The 23,916-nt window shown below is 38.5% G+C and overlaps 1 protein-coding gene across 3 annotated transcripts in view; it reads left to right on the top strand.

Annotated features, from left to right (window-relative positions):
• Positions 1-23,916, top strand: part of LOC126259736 (saccharopine dehydrogenase-like oxidoreductase) — a 143,981-nt gene that overhangs the window by 76,941 nt on the left and 43,124 nt on the right. For all 3 annotated transcript variants that reach the window (XM_049956721.1, XM_049956722.1, XM_049956720.1), the window contains exon 5: positions 16,922-16,980. In XM_049956721.1, the coding sequence (XP_049812678.1) occupies positions 16,922-16,980 (59 nt within the window). The remainder of the gene's footprint in view (positions 1-16,921; positions 16,981-23,916) is intronic.

Raw genomic sequence — 23,916 nt, 5'->3', positions numbered from 1 at the left:
CAGAATGGAATGTTTCTGGCCATATCTTGAATGCATCTGGGAGACTACAAAAGCAAAATGTAGTACACTATACAGCAGGACCAAAGACACTTTCAGACAGAAACATCAACATTCACAGCAGTACTAGTTCTTAGTGGCAGTTCATAAATGACACACCGAGCGAGGTGGCGCAGTGGTTAGCACACTGGACTCGCATTCGGGAGGACGACGGTTCAATCCCGTCTCCAGCCATCCTGATTTAGGTTTTCCGTGATTTCTCTAAATCATTTCAGGCAAATGCCGGGATGGTTCCTTTGAAAGGGCACGGCCGATTTCCTTCCCAATCCTTCCCTAACCCGAGCTTGCGCTCCATCTCTAATGACCTCGTTGTCGACGGGACGTTAAACACTAACCACCACCACCACCACCACCACCACCACCACCACCACCACATAAATGACACAGTGCTAGAACATATAACACTGTGCACAAAGACAGAAACCCATAAAAACTTGGAGTATGCACTCACTACATTTTTGTATGGTTGTGCCTTTCTTGTGCAATAGGTTCAAAATTGATAACTTGTCAACTGAAAGCTGGCAACCCACAGTTCTTTTGTGATACAATGTCAAGAATTAAATTTAGAGACATATTGAATTTTTATGCTCTGATATCAAGGCAGAAAGGTTAAGAAGACTTAAGCAAACAGAGTTTGCTTTCGTGTCAAAAATTTGGAATCATTTTATTGAAAATTGTTTTGTATTTCACAGTCGCAGAAAAACTTTCCCATTAAGGCGAGATGTTGATTTGCACTTCACTTGATTAGTAAGCCTTATTAATTCAGCAACAAATGTAATGTGAAATATCTCTTCAATGGATTTCTAAACCTTGGGAAAAGATGATCAACCACAGGAGGACACCATTCCTTAGAAACAAAAAAAATGTAACAACAGATTTTCACCTGGCCGAAATACAGAAAGCTAAGGGTATAAGCCTAATGCCTGTTGGATATAGTAAACAATTTAAGAAGAGAGGTAACAAAATCAGGAAGAATCTCAAAGCACTACCATATGAAACTACTGTGATGTAGCACGGAGGTACAACCTCCTCTACTTATCAAGGCATGAAAACAAAAATGTTCTCATCCTCAGTACTCTTAAATAAAGTATACAAACAAAGAACTATTTTATGTGTCTTCCAGAAACTGTAAAATTTTGTAATGAATGAAATATAGAGTAGCTATATTGGACCAGGTGACTAGGCAATATTGAGTGAAAGCAGCTTTTTGGAGATGGTCAGTACAAGTGTTCGATTTATTCAACTTCACTGGAAGAAATTCGTTGGGCCTTTAAGAACAGTTACAGGGAAAGTTAACAGCAGTAAACAGTTTCTGCAGAATCTCAGCAAATAACTAAGGTGTGAACATGTGAAGAGTAGGTGACAAATGTATTTCCTGTAATCAGCAGTGGATCAAATAATGAAGATGAACCAGTGAATAAGAAATGTAGATGGCAATGCAGAGTGAAAGAATGCAAGAACAAAATGACTAACAAATGTGACACTTGTATATCAAAAATGTATGGAAGTTAACTTGAAGAAATGCATTATTTACATTTAGGTTGGGGTGTATTTTCCCCTCTTCTCCTGTTGATATATATTCTGTAGGGTTTGTGGTGGGTCTTATACCAGCACTAGTGGGAGGTTGCATCCCTGGCCAATATAACTGGGCAATATTTTGCTGACCCTAATACACCGCCAGATGAAAGTAGTATTACCTTTATCCTCTCTTCTCAGAGTTGTTGTTTGGTGGGCCGGATCCTTCCGTGCCACCTCCCTGTTGATCCAACTGCAGTGAAGATTCCTGGAATGCTTCCACAAGTTCTCTCTACTGCACTACTAGGTAAATAGCCACACTTCTCACAAACAGGGGTATATTTTGCCCAACATTCTCACAACACAACAAACAATTGCTATGGTAATACCACTCTCTTGAGTATATTCAAAAACGTCCACACATGTGTACTTTAGGACCTGAGAGAGCAATCAAAACACAGATAAAAAACTACTGCTGTTCAAATGTTCTTTTTAGAGAACTTAACTTCTTTAATATCCCACCCTCCAAGTGTAAGGACTTGTATTGCAAAGCCTTTGTGTGCAATAATGTGGAGGTGTAAATTGTCTCCACCACTGCACTCAAATCCTTTCACCTCTCTACTGTAAACCATTTGTAAAAACCTCTTTTTATTTATTACAAATTTTAAGAATAATCTGTGGATTATCCTTTTAACACAACTTATTCCCCCTTCCACCAAAGACCACTTCTGCATCTTAGTACAGTAAAATATACCTATTTCATTCAGTGTGGTAGTGCCCCATATTAATTCCTATTCTACTATGATAAAGGTCAATCCCCTTCTTGGTGCCCCTGCCCACACAGTATAGTTCAGCCTAACTTAGGTCCGCCTATCTGCCTTTTATTCGTCATTCCTAATTAGAGAGTACACTCCACGTTTCAGATACATTTATATCTTCCATTACTTTTTCTTCTACTTTCTCCCATATTACTTTGAGGTTCCCTTTTGATTTCCATGTCTGCACTCTGTTTCAGGTGTAAAGTCTCTTGCTTACTACCTTCTCCACATCTTAACTCATCTATTGACAACACTACATGTCTAAGTATTCGTAACTGCTCTCTATTCTTTCTTTTGTTCTCTCTATTCTTTCTTTTGTTCTCTCTTTTCTTAAAACCCAAGCTCCAGCTAGATTACCAATTCAAAAACTTACTGTCTCTACTGTCATCTTCTATTAATACATTTTCTGTACCTGTATCCTATTGTAATGGATCTGGGAGATGTGTTATTTTCTACCGGATTTGTCGATACCAAATTGTAAATGTTTTCTTATATTTTTGTCAGAATTTTTTTATTGTAATTTGCCTTATTATATGCTAATTTACTTATAATTTTGAGAGTGAAAGCATATTGATTACTATTAGTAAATGTGACGAAGAATATCAAAGAGACTGATTACAAGTGGAAGCTTGTGTGTTGTGTAAAGTGTGTTTGACGCAGGAGTCGTCTTTGACTGTAATCAGTCGGCACTCGGCAGTGAACTCTTGGTGTGTGTTGACGGTAGAACAATGTGCAGGTCGCCGTCATAAATAATTTGCTAGTGAACAGGAAAAAATGAATTATGTTACTATTTTTTTAATATAAACTTTAAGAAGAAACCACATTCGAAGAAATGGTATTTGAAGCAGCAAAAATGAGGCAAACGCATTGAACCAGGTCATTTCTGCAGCCGACAAAACTGCATTGTGGAATCATACTTCCACTAGACGACTGAAGCCAAGACAAATATCATCTTGTAAACATTTTACGGAAAAGGTACTGTCACGAAATAAGCCAAATTTAAGTAAATAAAAAAATAGTGAGCATATTTCACTATCTTCCTATTTGTCACCCTACTATTATAGTCACGTCAAATACTATTTAGTACTTGGTTGCTTGTCTCCTCTCCCCTCCAAATTTATGATATGTCAGCATTATGTAAACCTTTCTCCTGAACAGTGTGGGTCAATTAAATAGTATGCTTTTGGGTGTGGACTATCCACAATCTTAAATGGTCCTGCATATTTCAGAAAAAATTTCTGCATTCTTTTTCAAGATTAGAACTACGATGTTCTTCTTTTACCATCGCAAGATCATTTATTTCAAATGTTGGGTTTATTGCTGATGTATTATAATTTTGCAGTCTTTTATTAACTGCTATAAACAATTCATTTTCTACTATTTTGTCTAAGTTAGCACTTTATTCCTGTTGTACCTGTGGCCATATGAAGAATTTTAATAGTGGTTCCCTTATAAATTTTATTCGTAGTATTTCTACGGGAGACAATCCTGTAGACAAATGGGGTAGTTCATTCAAAACCAATTGAAATTCTGGCACTAATTTTGCCCAAGTTGTATGTCTCAGTGAACAATAAGTTCTGCATAAACGTCCTATCTCCTTCATAACTCTTTCACACGGATTCGATTTTGGATGATATTTTGATATCAGGACATGCCTTATGTTCTCCCAAGCTAAAAACTCTTTAAGTGATTGACTCACAAACTGTGAACGATTATCCATTAATAATCTCATAGGTTTTCCTACCTCTACAAAATATTTGTGCATACAGTTTATAACTGTCTCTGTGTTAGCTTGTTTAATTGGATATAATGTAATATATTTAGACCAACGCTCTAATAGAACATAAATATATCTGACACCTCCTTGACTTGATGGTAATGGTCCATAAAAATCTGAAGCTGTTAAATCATGTAAAGCTCTAGGTATTATAGGAGACATTGTGTAATGTGTTCCTTTATTATTTTCCTTCGCCTTTTGACAGACTTGACATGTCTGGAGTAATCTAACAACTTTCTTACCTAGGTGTTTAAAATGGTAAAACTTTATCATATGTTTTATACACTTCCTTATTGCAAAATTCCCATAACCTTTATGTATAAACCAAATTAAATCATTTTGTGCACACTCGGGTACACATAATTTCCAATATGATGTATTTTTATTCTCTCTCCAAAACAACACTTGATTGATCACTGACCAAATTTTGTCTTCTGTGGGTGGTAACTCATTTTTCTCATACTTTAACATTTTAAGATTCAACTCTTCTTCGTCTTTCATTCCTTGCCTGATTTTAGTAGCTAACACACGTACTTCGTCTTTCGTATAGCTTATTTTCATAAAATTTACATTAAAAATCATTCCTGGTCCAGTGTTTTACTGAGAATTACTCATTCCTAATGGCAATAGTGACAAAGCATCTGGTACACAATTTAATGTTCCCTCGATGTATACTATTTGTATCTGAAACTGTTGTAAAAGCAATACCCACCTCATGAGCCTCCTATGTAATAAACGACTTTCCATTAAGAATATCAGTGCTTGGTGATCTGTATATATAACGATATCTGAACCCCAAATCAGTGTTTCAAATTTCTTGAAACTCCATACAACAGCAAATAATTCTTTCTCCATTGCTGTATAATTCAGCTCATGTTTGTCTAGGCTGTGACTAGCGAAAACAGTGGTTTTATGTTCTCCCTCTTCTGGGTCCCATTTCTCTTGAAATACTTCTGCTGCTATGCCATGTTCTGATGCATCTGTTGTGATGCCAAATGGTTCATGAAGACTCAGTTTAAAATAGGAGCGCTGACCAGGGTATCCTTTACTTCCTGGAATGCCTTTTCTGCATTTTCATCCCATATCCATTTCACCTTTTGCTTTAATAGCGATAGTAGATGTGGATTATTCATGACCTCTCCTTGTATATACCATCTATAAAATCCCACTAATCCTAAAAAGGAACACAACTGTTTCACATTCTGTGGATGTGGACAGTCTTTAATTGTTCTAATGCATTCTGGATCTGGCTTAATTCCTCTTATTCCTATGAGATGACCCAAGAATTTTAGTTCCTCTTGCCCAAAATGTGATTTAGCGAGCTTAATAGTTATTCCCTTGGTATAGAATTTCCCTAGTGCTCTTGCAAGGAAATCACAATGTTCCTCCCAGGTTTCTGAAACAATCAGTATATCATCTACATAAATCAATAGCTCTTGTAACAACTTTCTCCCTAATGCTTGATCTAGTGCTCTTATAAACACTGATACTGATACATTTAACCCAAATGGCAAAAGTTCAAACTGGTATGATTTTCCGTCATATAGGAATGCAGTATAAGGTATAGATTTTTTAGCTAATTTCACCTGCCAGTACCCAGTCATCAGATCCACAGAACTAAAATAATTTGCTTTTTCAAAACAAGCAGGTAGTTCATCTATGCATATGGGACAATCTCTCTCTGGTTCAATGTGATGATTCAAGGTTCTTGCGTCTAGTACTAGGAGCACACCTCCTGCTGCCTTTCTGACAACTAACAGTGCATTGTTGTATACGCTTGTACTTCTTTCTATAACATTATTATCTAACATTTTATCTATTTCTTCCTGTACTTCCTGTTTTATATTGATAGGTACAGGGTAAGGTCTACAGAAAAATGGTTCCTTGCTGTTGATCTTAAAACTACGCATATAATCTCCTATATTCCCTGGTTTGTCTAAAAATATGTCTGAATATTTGTGTAATATTCCATATAGCTCTTCCTTTTGAGTAAGGGTAACAGTTCAGATTTGTAAGCCTTTGCACACTAATCAGCTTTATTTGCAGTTTGTTTTAGATTACTTACATCCTCCTCCATTGAACTCATATGCGCTATTAACCGTAAATTATTACTTCCATTTAGCCCTTGACATCGCTCTGTCTTAAACAAGATCTCTTTATTATAGTTATCTAGATTGCACTTAAAAGAACGACTCTGAAAGTCTATTACCACTGCATATTTCGTTAGCCAATCAAATCCTAGTAATACTTGTGTATTTATTTTAGGGACTATTAACATGGTTTGTTCAAACACCAGTTGATCATTTCAAAAGTAATCCTTGTTTCCCATTTCACTACATTGCTCTTAGTACCTGTAATTCCTACAATATGTATTCCCGTAACCGTTAACTTAGGAAATTCCTTTACTTTTCCACTTCATAGCCATTCCTTCAAAATTATTGATACTTCGCTTCCTGAATCGGTGTAAATTTCCACTACTTTATTTCCTATTCTTCCGATTACAATTGATTTGTGTTGCAATTTTTCTAAATTTTCCTCTTCCGCTAATAACCAATTGTTAAAAGGTGATATTTTACTATAAGTGATCATTTTACTTATGTATGGGCTGAATATTGTTCTGTCTATCCTGGATTCTGACCCTTGACCCAGGATTATTCTTGTTTTCCATCACTATGATCAGATACCAGTTGGAACTTACTTCAACAATATGCTGATCTGCCCCTGTGTCATTATTTCATTGCATATTTATTTGTTGGTTTTGAGGTATAAACAGCTGCAAGTTTGTGTTATCAGTCAGAATTCTTCCCCCTCTAGGGTTACTGCGACTTAGACAGTTATCCCTGCTGTGAATAGTTTCATTACTGCTCACTCTACAATAATTGGATTCCTTTGCCCACGGTAAGGAATTAGGAAAGGATTTCTTATTCCTATTCCCTGTATTTTGGTCATTCACTGAATAATTTTCATTTCTTTCAGTATTCAGTGTGTCTAAACCTTCAATAAACGTTAATAACTCATTCACTGTTTTCCACCCTCTATGCTGTATTCCTTGTCGAGCGTGGTATGGTAAAAGTCTAATGAGTACTTTTACTAAGTGCATTTCATCTATTGGATCATCTAAGTACTTCAATTTTGTCAAATGCCTTTCTATGTACTTTTTATATGTACCCCATGAATTATTGTATGGAGTTGGGTCTAATAACTTTAAGATTAATTTTTGAGTGCTTGAAGACCAGTACTTCCTCTTAAAGCTTTCCTCAAAATCTTTCCAAGACAAATTCTTCTGCATTCCACCACATCTCCCATTAAGTAGCCTAATGTGAAATCTATTTTCTTGAAGCCATCCCAATTTCTAGGTAAAGATCTGGCAAGTCCTCATAAAAAATAAATAGGGTGTACATCAACGTCTGGTTTATACTTTGGAAATTGCTTTGCTAAATTAAACCCATTATCTATAGATAAACCGTCTATTTCATCTTTAGTTACTCCTGTCATAGTTTCGGGTTTACTATTTTCCGATTTCTTTTTATTATCATCTATTGCTTTCCATATTCTATTAAGTTCTTGTTTACTGTTGCTTGTACCTTCCCCAGAAGTAATTTTGTCATTATTTATTTCAGTTTCGTCTTTTACTTTACAAATAACTGTAAACATTTTTCCAAATATTGTTTAGCATCAGATGTCCCTGTTACAGCATTTTCCTGTATGGACGCGATTATTTGTGTCTGAAATACTAGCTCGTATTGCTTGTAATCGGGAATTCACATTATCTACATAGCCCGTCCACTGTCGGGTTGTTAATTTATGTACACTTTCCTGTAAATGATCTGTTAACACTTGTTTAGCTACTTGTTGCACCTCTATTGGCACTGATTCTTGTAATTCATTTACACTAGAATTTATTTCCATTATTTTAATTTTTTGATCATTAATTTGTGCATTAAAGTTAGATTCTAAGTTAGCTTTTTATGGTTGAGTATGACATCGAATGATTCAGTAACTTGTTCCTTAACGGACTCAACTTATTCTACTTGTTCCACTCTCCATCCTTCCCTATCCTACTCTGCTTGTTCTTCAATTATACCTTCTAGTATCGATCTTAACTCCTCATTTTGCATTGCCATCTTTCTTGTGTCTGCATATACTATTTATTACCACACAACAATATTAATATTGAATCCTATACTCACAGAAATCTCTCTACTTTTTTTAAAAAATGTTCACAGTTCACCCTTCTGTGGAACTGTGAACTGCTGCTGGTTGTAGAACAGCCGAAGCCGACGCTGAAGTTGAAACTGACGTCGGCTCTCGTGCTGCGCACTGCCACTGGCTGGACAATACAGCACCCCGTACTTGCGTAACTGCTTGCCACTCTGCATTGATAACTCCTGCCATATCGATGTCTGCTGTATGCGTTATCCCGTTGAAACGATTTTGTTAAGTTTTGAACTAATTCTGTGCACTCCAGGTATCCAACAGTAAATTATAGTTTCCATTCATTATGTGTTTATTAATCTTTCTCAGACAATTTGTTCAAAAGAAACTCTAAATTAGTTTTGATTTCTTGTTACGTGCATTATAAGGCACTGTTGTTGATCACTGGTTGCCAGGGGCAACTTCTCTGTCTTCTATTCTTTGGAGTCATAAATCTGACTCAAATAAATTTTCTGCACTTACTTGCTGGTGCATTCTCTGTTCGCTTTTTCCAGGGTCACCACATGGGGTGTATTTTCTCCTCTTCTCCTGATGATGTATATTTTGTAAGGTTTGTGATGGGTCTTATACCAGCACTAGCGGGAAGTTGCATCCCTGGCTGATATACTGGCAAATATTTTGCTGACCCTAATACACCACCAGATGAAAGTAGTATTACCTTTATCCTCTCTTCTCAGAATTGTTCTTTGGTGGTCCAGATCCTTCCGTACCACCTCCCTGTCAATCCAGCTGTGGTGAAGATTCCTGGAATGCTTCCGCAAGTTCTCTCTACTGCACTACTACGTAAATAGCCACACTTCTCACAAACAGGGGTATATTTTGCTCAACATTTTCACTAATTCTTTTAACAACACAACAAACAATTGCTATGGTAATACCACTCTCTTGAGTACATTCAAAGACTGCATACTTTAGGACCTGAGAAGGCAATCAAAACACAGATCAAAAAACTACTGCTGTTCAAATGTTTATTACGCCCTTTTTGGTGCATCGTTTACTCTATGGCTCTCGTATCAGGCACTTGCTGCACATGGTCCAAATGACTTCCAGACGACCAGTGGTTGCAATACCATTTTTACTGGTCCCCTTCTCGCCAGCTCCACCACTGGTCCACATTCACTGCATACAAGAAAGGAAAACACACAGTTTCTCTTTCCCACTACATTTATCCTTATTCAACTTACTCACAAGTATCTCTTGTCGACCGCTTCCCAATGATGTGTTGGGATGTTTACAAACATCCTGAAACACTACAAGGTCTCATGCAGATATCTATGGCCTGTCCCGCACAGTGCTCAAGAAAATTATTCCAGAGTTTGTTCAGCCACTAGCCATAGTAATCAACAAATGTTTATCCTACAGTATCTTTCCAGAATTCCTGAAAATGACACAAACAATACCAGTCTACAAAAAAAGGGACCCATGTCAAGTGTCCAGTCCATGGAGCAATCTTGCAAGAATGAAAATTGGAGTGTGGTGAACCCCAGGGATCTGTCATAGGACCTCTCCTGTTTGTTATTTATGTCAATGATATAGGTTGCAACAACTGTATGTTACAGTTTGCTGATGATACTGCCCTTTTTGCAAAGGTAAATCTGCCCCACAAGCTCTAAAGCAACAGATGTGCTCTTTGAAAACATCAAAGAGTGATTCACCAAAAATAAAATGAAGATGAATGAAGGGAAAATACATAATCTGATATGCAGCCTCATTGACATTGGATCCCAGGATAATGTGGAGGCTGTCAAACTGCTGGGCTTCATGATTTATAGCAAACTCTCAATGAATTAGTACACAGTGTATGTGCGCTCCAAGCTCTCCTACATAATTTACCTTCTTAGGAGACTAAATGGTGTATGAACTGACCAGTACTTAATAATGGTGTATTGTGCACTATTTTATAGCCACATAATCATGGCCTGCTGTTATGGGGATACTCTTCAGGTTGCAAGGACATGTTAATGCTACAAAAAATGGCCATCACTTCTAGAGAGAGAATGGAGCATTGCAAGCCTGTATGCCAGTGTGTGTTTTTGTGCTTCATCAGTATAAAAAACAACAAAGGGGCTTTCTATATGAGGCAAGAAATACACAATCATGACATGCAGAACAAAAGGAACATTGAAATGCCAAGCTGTTGACTGTCTGGAAAAAAAGACAGTTTTCCAATGGCTGCTCTAAAAATGTGCAAGACACTGCCTCGAGAAGTAGGGATGTAGTAATTTCTTATTCTTCCATAATTTTTTGATTAAAGTACTTGTGTAGAACTTCTATTACATATAAGAGTAAAAAAAATTGGCCAATTACCCATGGGCCTTCCATGTAACCAAAATTCCAACCAGTAAATTGGTTCTTCCTTGTTGTAACACAAAAAGAAAAGTACTTCCCTATACAGAGGACAAAGGGCACTAAGACCATGATAATTACTTGCAGCCTCTGAGTTCCCACTCCCTCATACTAAATCAATATACACTATTACTGGTGCCCATATCTTAATGCATAAAAATAGTTCTAAGATCACAATATTAAATACTGCTACAACTCTTTGAGTCTTCATACATCATAATCTATCACAATATGCCAAAGTTGGTGCCACCCCTTAATAAGGATGCAAAGAGTCCTCAGACTACAACCCATTTATATCTGCTTGCATATAAAAAAACACAACCTCCACTTCACTTTTTTCTGGTCAGTTTTCCTGCTCTACATGCTATAAATACACACTCTAGTTTGATTCTCTAACAATGCCCTACAGTTAACATGTTGAGCATGGACTCAATTTTACTGGGCTATCTGCTGAGGCAGCAATCTTGCATGCCAGTGACCACCTAATGTGTGTATTCATGAAATGGAAAATGTGACAACTAACATAGCAATTTATTGAAAACCAAAAATTGTTACTGAATATAATAAGGCAAATACTACAACTCACCTTTCGGACGAGTTGTGTGTATATAGCAGTCTATTGGGAAAGACAGTAAAATAGTATCAAAAGTTAGCGTTCAATATCACTATTGCTGTGAATGTGTTATATGTATTCCAATATGTAGTGGGATGGTAAGTGTCAGTCATGATATTTTGGAAACAGTTGGCAGATGCTTCCACATGGCATTCACATGAAGAAACTCCAGTCACTACTGATACAAACTCACTATCGATACATGAAGAAGCAAACATTGGTTGGGCAAAAAGGGAGGAAAAGTGCTTAATGTATGTAGATATTGTTCCGAATGTTGCAAGACAAATATGAAAACATTTAGGCCCAATGCATCCAAAAAATTACCTAAAGAGGTGGTTACCTTTTGTTATGCATGAAACTCTAAACCGCATCTTTGTGCTGGTCATTTTAATGAACTTCATTAAAATTACAACATTTGCTTTTTAAACTCATTACTGCTCTTCCCATGCACTGATGTCATCCAAATGAAAAGTACACTGTCAGGCCACAGGATGTGATGCAGCCCAAACCAAGAGTCCACTCTCTGTCCCGCAGGACTGATGGCATGCTTTATTTTTTAATAGATACAACAAATATGGTTATCTCTGCCACTGGGCTCAAAAAACTCTTGGAAGATCTGGATATACATAAGTGACTAAAATTTTGAGATTCGTTCTCTAGTATTTATTATTTTGTCTAGTCACTTAGATAATCATATATTTTGGTACTAAATATTCTGTTGATCTTCCAGTAGTGGTCTAGCATCATTGCCATGGTGTGTGGCGTACCCACAACTGCAAAGGGTCTTTTCATTTAAGGGATAAAATTTTTTAACTACTTTCTTATTTTTTTATAGTACTCTTATGGCTTTTAACTAGAACTAAATCTCCCACTTTGTACTGCACAGCAAGGGCACCCATGTCTGGGGGCAAGTGGTTCCATGAGTGCCCCTTAGCTCACAGGTAAAGGACAAAAATATTGTGTAGTCAGGTGTTTTTCTTTCAAGATGATTTAAAATCTGGTATTAAGTAGATTTTTAACTAGGTCATAACTGGAACTTTTTATGGCTAGTTACAAGTTTTCTTCCAAAATACTGAAAGTTCAAACTTTTGCATGGCCTCCTTGCTGCACAGGTTTCCCACAAACTTATCTTTTTTTCATCTCACTCCCTTATTGTCTAAACATTGTTTAATATTTATTGTTTGTATTTCTGTGTCTACTACAAAATGTATGCCAGTGGCAGTGGACCAAAAAGGTCTGCAACCACATGATCCCAAGTGAATTCTGCCATTCTTTTTCTTTTCCTGGTGCCTTTGTCCAACAGTTCACAGGGTTGGCATGGTTAGGATCAGATTTGGCAGGGTTAATTTAAGGAATGGCCGGATGTCCTTCCTGTCACCATCCTGTTATGCAAATGATGATGAGGAAGATGAAATGATGAGGTCAACACAAGGACAACACAAACACCCGGTCCCCAGGGCAGAGAAAATCACCAACTCAGCCGGGAATCGAACCCAGGACACCATGATCCAAAGGCAGCAACGCTAGCTACTAGACCATCAGCTGCAGACCCAAGAGCATTCTGGCATTATTGGATACAAAGTAGTATATAAATGTGATGTAACTATTTTAACTTTCCGATATTTGCTACAAATTCTCAGTAATTTGTTCTTTACTATTCTAAATATATCCTTAAAGTAATAATGTTTATTCAAATGCAATACACATTTTGGTGACCAAAATATAAATCCTCTAATTGTTTGCTTATCTTTCATCTGACACAAGTTTTGGTAATTACCAATACATGAATTCTATGTCATAGATATTATTTAATGAGGTTCCTCTCTCAGCTTGTACTCGTACGGTAGTAACAACAGAGAGTAATTTTTCTGCTGTCAAATCTCTATGTAATCAGTTCCTTCACTACCAGAGTATCCTGTACCAGCTTCTAATTACTCCAGTTGTGGTTCCATTTCATTTTTAAATCCTGTATGTGTCTCAGCATTCTTAGTCAGGGCATGTTCCGAATTGTGCTTTTCTGTATTATTATCTTTCTAATATTTGTGCTTTATTTGCAAGAATGTTCTGTACTGTCCGCAGCTTGTGGTCGTGCGGTAGCGCTCTCGCTTCCCGTGCCCGGGTTCGATTCCCGGCGGGATCAGGGATTTTCTCTGCCTCGTGATGACTGGGTGTTGTGTGATGTCCTTAGGTTAGTTAGGTTTAAGTAGTTCTAAGTTCTAGGGGACTGATGTCCATAGATGTTAAGTCCCATAGTGCTCAGAGCCATTTGAACCATTTTGAATGTTCTGTACTGGTATTAAATTAATGGTATTTAAATGCTCAACTCTGCTTTCAGACCTTCCTTGTACCAAGTCTAAATGATTATCAAAATCTTGTACATGTTTTAATCCCAAATTCAATTTTCTAGTTTATCCTGTCTCCTGTTTGAGTGAGAGACTAAATCAATCAGTTTATCATCTATGTTCAGCAGTCTTCCTTACATCTGAGGAAATATTTTCTCAATTTAGAAAATCTGTATAGGAACATTTTTCGTTTTTGTGTGTTGTTAAGTGTGAAAACACCTGAATAATTGTTTCAAATGCCTTCCTTCCCTATTTGAGAATCATGGCCATCAATCTCCTGACAAATAATAATTTAAAAACTCACAGGAGCATTACTTACAATAATTAAGAAATCAGTAATAGTAAATGACATGTTTTTTTTTATCTAAACTACTTGTAAACCAATGAATTTCATTTGAAAAATTCATTATCTAAATTGAAATGCACCTAAAAAGTTCACTGCAAAACTGGTATTCATGTAAGCATATAACCATATAAATTTACATTAATAATCCACTGCACAATGAATAGTATCTTATTTAAACAGAAACTACGGGGCTTTGATGAAGTGAACCCCCGTTAGAGTTCATGTAGGCCATGTCTGCTGCTCGTCAGCAGATGTTACATGAGGCAACTGTAGCTGGATGTCCACGATACTGGATGCCACTCACGTTTGGAAAACCAGGGTGCAGATGGCTGCTAGATAGATGTAGGACAGCCACTGCACACTCTGTTACTGCTGTCCTGAACTATTGTTCCCAGAAAATGAGCTACATGCCCATTAGGCAGACAATGCACCTGAAGCTTCTATGTAATTATATAGCTCTGACTGTCAGCTTTTCATTCTCCATCCGTCAAGACCATGCCAAATTATATTACATTTCCGGAAAATCTTCTTTATGTTTAATATTGATTACTAAATATTCGGAGCAGCAGTTACTCTTTTTAACTATCACTGTTGAATAGGTTAATTACATCTTTTTTATTACTGTTGCTATTAAAAAGTCACTCTTGTATATTTTGTGAATGTCATATTAATTTTTTTTTTAAATTAATAAAGTTTGAATCATGAATCATTTTAAAACTTCTTGATGCATTAGCTAAACATTAGTCTGATTTATGATCAATGCTTATTCATCACCATTATAAACATTATATACATATAACTCAAACACCACAGAATTAAAGTACCCCAGAATCACTTTTAAATAATTCACCAATTCACTTTAGAAAGGAGACTATTAGTTCAGTCTTTAGCTTTATAAAAAAACTGAAATGATCACAAAAGTCTTCAGTTCTTTATAATGTGGAGCATTGCTTGGCCTTAAACTCAATACCATAGCACCTCTATGTCTAAGATCATAGTCTAAATTTTTCAACTTCTCTTCATCACATGAAAGGTGATTCATTCAGAATTAGTCAAACTGAAATGATGAGTATTTGCTCTTCAGTAAGCCTCCACAATTGCTTATTTATAGACAATGAGGGTACAGAAAATTTTGCACTGTAAGAGAGGTGAGCAAGGGTGGAATTGGGGGATAAATGTGTGTCTGAGAGAGTGTGAATGTGGGGTGGTGCAGGAACAGGAGAGGGTACAGAGGCTGATAGCAAGCAGCTATTAGCAAAAATTTTGGAGCTCAGTCATATGGTGCCGATTCAGGCATGAGCAGCATATAACTTAGTACCAGCCCATAGAGCAACAGGTAGTGGATGCAGCAGCTAGTTGTAGATGAGGCTATGTGACTCATATCAGTTTGGTGGCTGGTGTGTAGTAGTTCTCAGTCTAGGCAGCAGTCGATGACAGATACTGCTAGCTGCTGGAGCGACTAGTATTTGTACTTGCTTGGTTCAATTCTATTATGAAAAGGAGTTACTTCTACTCAAGTAGAGGGTTCAATAAGGCAGTATACGAGATAACACTCCTCATCGTTGTGCCAGGCTTGTGTCTTGGACCATGCCATCTCAGTGTTGGCCGGCCGAAGTGGCCGTGCGGTTAAAGGCGCTGCAGTCTGGAACCGCAAGACCGCTACGGTCGCAGGTTCGAATCCTGCCTCGGGCATGGATGTTTGTGATGTCCTTAGGTTAGTTAGGTTTAACTAGTTCTAGGGGACTGATGACCTCAGCAGTTGAGTCTCATAGTGCTCAGAGCCATTTGAACCATCTCAGTGTTGTTCAAAGTGTGTGCATTATTTGACTTCCAAGGTAGCAGAATTCCTTAATTTTGTTTACAACATTGTCCCAATTTTGGTGTTATATTTATCACTAATGTCATTTCTGCACCTTCTCATAACTTTCGTCTTTGGTTCACTATCAGTTGATATTTTGTGCTCGTTGACAGTTCATTCCATTAAGCAGCTTCTGTAATTTTTACTCCCCTTCACTGAGGTTAGCAATGTCATCAGAAAGTCTTATCATTGATGTCTTTTCATCTTGAATTTTCATCACACCCCTCAACCTTTCTTTTATTTCCAACAGTTCTTCTTCAGTGTTTACATTGAACAGAAGGGTAGAAAGACTGCTTCCTTATCTTAAACCCTTTTTTTCCTGAGAAATTCAAACATCTTGCATCATTTTATGTTGTCAAACACTTTTCCTAGGTTAATAAATTATATGAAGGTGTCTGGATTTTCCTGTGTTACCTCCATTATCTAGCACATCATAGAAACTGCCTCTCTGGTCGTAGTGGCCACTGCTACATCTGTTACAACTGTACGTTTTCATTGCTTCTTTGACAGTAAGTTGATTTTCTGATGAAAACTGAAGATATTCTTAAAAGCTCAGATTTTCATAGTGAATTACATGCAACAAGAACAGTTTATGCAACAAATGCATCATGCAAGACTTTGTGGGCATATTTCTCATTTTGGTTGTTATAGAGATGTTCTTTCTTCTTTTTGAAGACACGTTTGTGCTTGAATTGATGCAGGCTTTCCTTGATTGGTGTTTGATTATTATTTTGTAGGAAAACTATTTTTTTTAAAAAGATGGTAATTTATATGTCATTATAGGTGCATGATGTATATCATTAATAAGTTACAATATGTTACATTTATTGCTAGCTTCATGCTTGCTATAAACATCACCGTCACCAATTTAGACCATTCTCTTAAGTATATTGTTGTTGTCATTAATCATCCTTACATTCTTCAATTTTTTGTTAACAGTGCCCGAAGTGAATTTATGTTCTGTGATTAACTGTGCATAAGGAATTAAAAATAGAGTACACATATGTCTGCAGCTGGATGCTTTCACTTTGCAGGTGACATAAACTCCGTGGAAGCATATCTTGAGATCGAAGTTGATGTCAAGGATCGAAAGGTCTGTAGAGATATTGTATGCCATTATTAATTTTTTTAATGATCACATTCTTTGTTTTAACATTTTTTATGAAACAACAAATTATGGAATATACGTGTAGCTGCCCTCCAACTTCATGCACTTGTTTTCCTGAGATAAAAGTTTCAAGCAAATTTTAATATTCAATATTGAATTACTATTTTGTATTATTGATTCTGAGCTTTCATTGAAAGATAACTCAAACTTTTCTTAAATCATTCTTTAGTTTTCTACAGGGGCTGCTTGTGCAAATTTTCACCAGTGTGCTACAACATTATAGAAATTAAAGATTCTGTTTCACTAAGCCATCATGATAGGTGCTACATAATATGATTGCTATATTAACTTTACATAATGCATTAAGGCCAAGTATATTGTTTATATATGTATGATTTCTGCTATTTTTTTTATTAATGCTTTAATATATACTAGATCTTCCACTCCCCTCACACATCACTGTTTCTGAATAACAAATATGGAAAGAAACTCTCTTCATACACTTTCATACTTAATTTTCTCATACACTCAATTTTTTACCACTACCTATCACCTTTTGACTTAAAATATTAGCAATTGTGACTAAATCAAATATACTAATTTTACATATATCAGTTGAACTGTTTAAATATATGTACATTTTATAATTAATAGTTCAACATTGTGAGGAATAAAATAAAATGAAAAAACGAAAGATGGTAGTGGCGGGAATATACCCCAAGCTGACAAAATGCCAGTTGGTGTGCTTGAACACTGTGACACGAATCAATATGTCAAATGTTGCTCAAAAATCCCTCATGTTCTATTCATAAATCATTAGGGAATGTTTTATCTTTTCTTACTGCCTACTCAGGCAAAATATTGTACTTGAAAAGTTTATCAACCTGCTTCTACTCACACAGTTTGAGTCAAATTTGGGAGCCCCATCCCAAGCCTTCCCCCTGTTAGATTTAAATTTGGAGTAGGACTTCCTAACTCTTTAACTCTCACAAAATTTACCATGTTGCTTGCACAATACTTTACACATACTTTCAAAGAAAAATACTGACCTGGTGCTGTGAACAGGGATGACTATGTCTCAGAGCATCCACAATTGAAAACAGGCCACTGTGACCCTTCTCTGAGTTCATTATAGTGTGGCTGACCATCATTTTAACACTTGACACAGGTTTCTCATTATTGCAGAAACAGTGCTACAAAAAAATGTCTTCATTTATGTATTTCATTTATGTATCAGGATGCAGTCAAAGAGAAATGACATAATTTTAGTGTGATATTTACAGTGTGCTCTAGCACAGTAGCGCATGATCACTGGCCAGAATGGTTTTCTATATTTACAACCTTCCTCTGCTAAGATGTTAATACAGGTTATACTGGTACATTTCTTACAGGGGTTTTAACTTATTTTGAATGTTGGCTTTCATGTATATGTTGTTAATTTTTCAAAGAACGAAAAATCCAGGTAGAAATATCAACAATGTAGGAAAATAAAGATTGCAACTTACTGTAAAGATGACATGTTAAGTTGCAGACAGGCACAGTTAAGACACCTACACAGAGCTTTTGGCCATAGCCTTCATCATCCAAAGGGAAATGCACACCATTCATACACACAAGCAAACACACCTCACACACACGACTGACAACTCCACCAGCTGGGCCAGATTGCAACTATCACATGGGATGGAAGCAGCACTCTGGAGGGGGGGGGGGGGGGGGGAGGGATAGTAGTGTACAGGTGGGAGGATTTGATGTGGAATGATCATATAAAATTAATTGTTGGTAAGGCGGGTGCCAGTTTGAGATTCATTGGGAGAGTCCTTAGAAAATGTAGTCCCTCAACAAAGGAGGTGGCTTACAAAACACTCGTTCGACCTATACTTGAGTACTGCTCATCAGTATGGGATCCGTACCAGGTCGGGTTGACAGAGGAGAGAGAGAGAGAAGATCCAAAAAAGAGCGGTGTGTTTCGTCACAGGGTTATTTGGTAAGCGTGATAGCGTTACGGAGATGTTTAGCAAACTCAAGTGGCAGACACTGCAAGAGAGCCGCTCTGCATTGCGGTGTAGCTTGCTACCCAGATTTCGAGAGGGTGCGTTTCTGGATGAGATATTGAATATATTGCTTCCCCCTACTTATACCTCCCGAGGAGATCACAAATGTAAAATTAGAGAGATTCGAGCACGCATGGAGGCTTTCCGGCAGTCGTTCTTCCCGCGAACCATACGCGACTGGAACAGGAAAGGGAGATAATGAAAGTGGCATGTAAAGTGCCCTCCACCACACACTGTTGGGTGGCTTGCGGGGTATAAATGTAGATGTAGATGTAGAGCGAAACACTGTCTGGTGGAGTGTGTAGAGACTAGAATGCTAACAGGCACAGCATCAGAAGGCTGTGGGCAGGGAGGTGGACAAAAAGAAACAAAAAGGAGAGGAGTGGGGAAAGATGGGCAGGTGCAATGGCAGAGGGCAGTAGACAAATTGGGTGGGAGATGAGAAAGGGGAGGAGATGTTAGGACAGAGGGTGTGGAAACTGTTAGTTGGAGGGTGATGCCTGGATAATTATGGGAGCAGTGAATGTGTTGTATGGATAACTCCCATCTGCGCAGTTCAGAAAATCTGATGTTGGAGGAGAGGATCCAGATGGTTTGGATATTGAAGCAGCCATTGAAATCAAGCATGTTACCTTCATCTGCATGTTCTGCCACAGGGTGGTCTACTTTGTATTTGGCCACAGCTTGGTGGTTGCTGTTCATCCTGGTGGACAGCTGGTTCATAGTCATAACAATAGAAAAAGCTGTTCATTGATTGCAGCAGAGTGTATTTGTGTGTATTTATACTTATCTGTGCGTGCTTTTGTGTTACTGGACGTAATTTTGCAGTTATTTGGATGTTTCTGCTTGTCTTTACATATTTTTTATTCTTTTTTTCTCTTATCCAGCTCTTGTTGCAACCATCAACACCTATTTTACCCATTTTTGCATCATTCCCATTTTACTTCCACCTTTTGTGCTGCATGGACACCTGCTCCATCTTTCTGCACCAGTTCAGAATAATATCCCTTTCCCTGGCTAAAACCGAGACCCACATCCTATTTCTCAAATGCTGCCTAAACCATGCAGTCCCCCAAAACTGCCTAAACATAATAATTCACCAAGTGGTGTGATGCAATGGTTGGCACATTGGACTTGCATTTGGAAGGATGCTGGTTCAAACCTGTGTCCGTTTTCTGTGATTTCCCTAAATTGCTTCAGGCAAATGCTGGTGGTTCCTTTGACAGTGCACGGCCGACTTCCTTCCCCATTCTTCCGCAATCTGACGTGACTGATGATCTCACTGCTTGTCCATTCCTCCAAATCAACCAACCAATCATAATAATTGCTTTCTCTGAATCCAACCCTCATTTCACAATGACCTTCACATTTTTAGATTCCGCCAGTCTCTGGCACTCACAGACCAAGTACTGCAAGAACATGTATCGCTGGCACAGGCATCCCAGAACCAGTATGTGCAAGTTACTATTACTGTGCAATCCCTGCTTCATACATCACATTTCAGAAATTGAATCCCTTGCTCTCCAGCATCTGGAGGAGCATTTCAGGCACCAACTCCATAAGTTATCCAATGTGCTAACATTCTACTGCTGCATTAGTGCACCACTATCTGACCCCTATCCTACCCACTATGTTCCTCCTAGTCCACCTCTCACAGTACCTGAAACCTGCCTAGCTGACCTCTGTAATTTGCCACATTCCCCAAAACACCATACGAGAACTCCACCAAATCCAGACCTGAAACATTCCTGTAACACTGTTGTTAACCTTTCTACTAAAACCCTCAGTTCCACAGAAGTTTCAGTCCTATCCAAAGGTCTCGCCTTTAGCCCTACACCCAGATTTAACCATTCTGGGTTTGCAGAAGGCCTACTCTTCTTCTCTCGATCCCTGCAATGAATGCACTTCTTTGCCGCAGAAGGCCTCCACCAATTATCTAACACCTGCATCTATTAACTGTGCCTGAATGATCCCATCCCAGAAGTCCAACACAACTTCCAATCCTAAAAGCCTTAGACCCTTCCCAGAACCTCTCCCCCATTTCACTCCTCACACCTATGACACCCACCCACTTTCTACATGCTCCCCAAAATCCACAAACCCAACAACAAGTCTGGATGCCCCATTGTGGCTGGTTATTGTGGCCTCACTGAGAGAATTTCGGCCTTCATTGGCCAACACCTCCAACCAATTGCCCATAATCTAGCCTCTCACATAAAAGATACCAACCACTTCCTTCACTGACTCTCCACCATCCACACCCCTTTACCTCTGCGATCCCTACTCATCACTTTTGACGTCACCTCCCTATATACCAGCTTTTCTTGTGCCCATGGTTTTACTGCTATTGAACACTACCTTTTCCAATGTCTTTCGGAGTCCAAATTCATTACCTCATTCCTCACACATCTTACTATTCTTGTCCTAACCCACAACTAGTTCTCCTTTCAAGGGAAGGTATATACAGAAATCCACAGCACAGCCATGGGCACCCACATGGTACCCTCCTATGCTAACCTGTTTATGGGCCATGTAGAGGAGACCTCCATAGCCTCCATAAAACCAAAACCCTTAGTCTGCTTCAGGTTCATTGATCATATCTTCATGATCTGGACTCAGGGCCAAGACACACTATCTTCACTCCTTCACAACCTCATGACCTTCTCTTCCAACCGCTTCACATGGTCGTCCTCAACCCAGCATGCCACCTTCCTAGACATTGATCACCTCCTGTCTGATGGCTCCATCTGCACCTCTGTCCACATTAAACCCACCAAGCACCAACAGAACTTGCATTTTGACAGCTGTCATCCCTTTTACACCACAAAATCCCTCCCACACAGCCCGGCCACTTGGTAATGGTGCATCTGCAGTGACAAGAACTCCTTTGCCCAGTATGCTGATGGGTCTCACCAAGGCCTTCACAGACAGGCACTATCCCCCAGACCTAGTATGCAAACGGATCTCCCATACCATTTCCCCCCAACCCCCAATTGTCCCAGTACCCCCAGTAACCAACCAGAAAATAGTGCCCCCTTCATCACCCTGCACCACTCTGGACTGAAGCAGCTGAAACGCATCCTTCACCAGGGCTTTGATTACCTATCATCGAGCCTTGAAGTGAGGGACATCCTACTCGAGATCCTTCTCACACCTCCTAAAGTGGTCTTCCATAGTCCACCGGACCTCCACAACATCTTAGTCCATCACTTTGTCACTACCAATCCAAACCCCTTGCGACAACGATCATATCCCTGTGGAAGACCCAGGTGCGAGACCTGCCAAATTCACACACCCAGTGCTTATTCCAGGCCTGTTGCAGTTTTATCCTACCCGTCACAGGCCAGGCCACCTGTGAGAGCAGCCATGTCATTTACTGGCCCTGCTATAATCATTGCACTGCTTTTTATGTTGGTATGACTACCAACCAGCTGTCTACCAGGATGAAAGGCCATCACCAATCTGTGTCAAAGTGCAAAGTAGGCTGTCCTGTGGGGCAACATGCAGCTGAACAGTCCATGCTTGATTTCAGTGGCTGCTTCACTACCCGAGGCATCGAATCCTCGCCCTCACCAACAGCTTTTCTGAATTGTATTAATGGGCATTATCCTTACAACACATTCTCCACACCCATAATTATCCTGGCCCCAACCTACAATAACATGCAGTTTCCACACCCTTCACATTCTCATCTCCCACCCTCTTTGTTTGCAGCCTCTGCCAATGCACCTGCCCTCCTTTCTCCACTCCTCTCCTCCTTCATTTCTTTTTCCCCACCTCCCTGTGACACAATCTCCTGATGCTGTGCCTATTGTCATTCTGATCCCTGTCCTGTACACCATCAGACAGCATTCCTCTCTCCCCCACCCATACACTACTATCTCGCCCCCCCCCCCCCTCCCCCTCCAGATTGCTGCTTCCATCCCACTTGATAGTTGCATTTTGGCCAAGGTGCTGGAGTTAACGGACGTGTGTGTGTGTGTGTGTGTGTGTGTGTGAGAGAGAGAGAGAGAGAGAGAGAGAGAGAGAGAGAGAGAGGGGCGTGCTGATGAAGGCTGTGACCAAAAACTTTTTGTGTCTTTAGTTTTGCCTATCTGCAACTTAATGTCTCATCTTTACGGTAAGTAGCAAACTATCTTTTCCCAAATCACTTATAATTTTTTCTTCTATTTGAGTTGTTTGTCAATGTGTAGTTGCGTAACTTTAAATCTGAATGTCTTTCAAATAACACATTTTTCGTTTTCCTGCTTTCTCTTGGCTACCATTGGAAGGTGTATTTTATGCAAAATTGTTATAACTTGATCACCTCTATTTTGTGTGTTGTTATGGAATATACCACACTATGCATTCCATCTTAAACACTTGTAAACTGTGGAAACTGAGCATGTAGAGATATAGTTAAACACTTAGATTCTTTCCATGTCACAGCAATGTGCATATTGTATATGTAACTAACTGTTACTTTTGTTTCTAATAACTTTGAGTATGCTAACTGTAGAAAAATAACTAGAATTGATTTGAATGTAAAAGAAAATAAAAGCAAAATGTATTGAAGTAAACATCTTCTGTGTGAGCCACGCAGGCTACTGCAGCACTCCACATGATAATGCATACTTTGTTGTTGTTCTGCTACAATTCAAATCAAATAACTTCAGTAGCTGCTATGCTGCAAGCATTAAACTGATCTTCAGTTTTTGGTGCTTTGTATTAATTGGCCACATCATATGGTGCCTAAATGAACGATATTTAGTCACTAACTTTTCCAAGATATAGCTGAATCTAGAGTTTTCATGTTCAGCACTTGTAGTTTCAATTTTGCTTGGATTCAAATACTGGTAGTCAACCAGTATTTAAAAATAGTGATTGA

Source organism: Schistocerca nitens, chromosome 5, assembly GCF_023898315.1.
Source record: "Schistocerca nitens isolate TAMUIC-IGC-003100 chromosome 5, iqSchNite1.1, whole genome shotgun sequence".
In the NCBI taxonomy this organism is placed as follows: domain Eukaryota; kingdom Metazoa; phylum Arthropoda; class Insecta; order Orthoptera; family Acrididae; genus Schistocerca; species Schistocerca nitens.
This window is presented reverse-complemented; position numbering and strand designations above follow the sequence as displayed.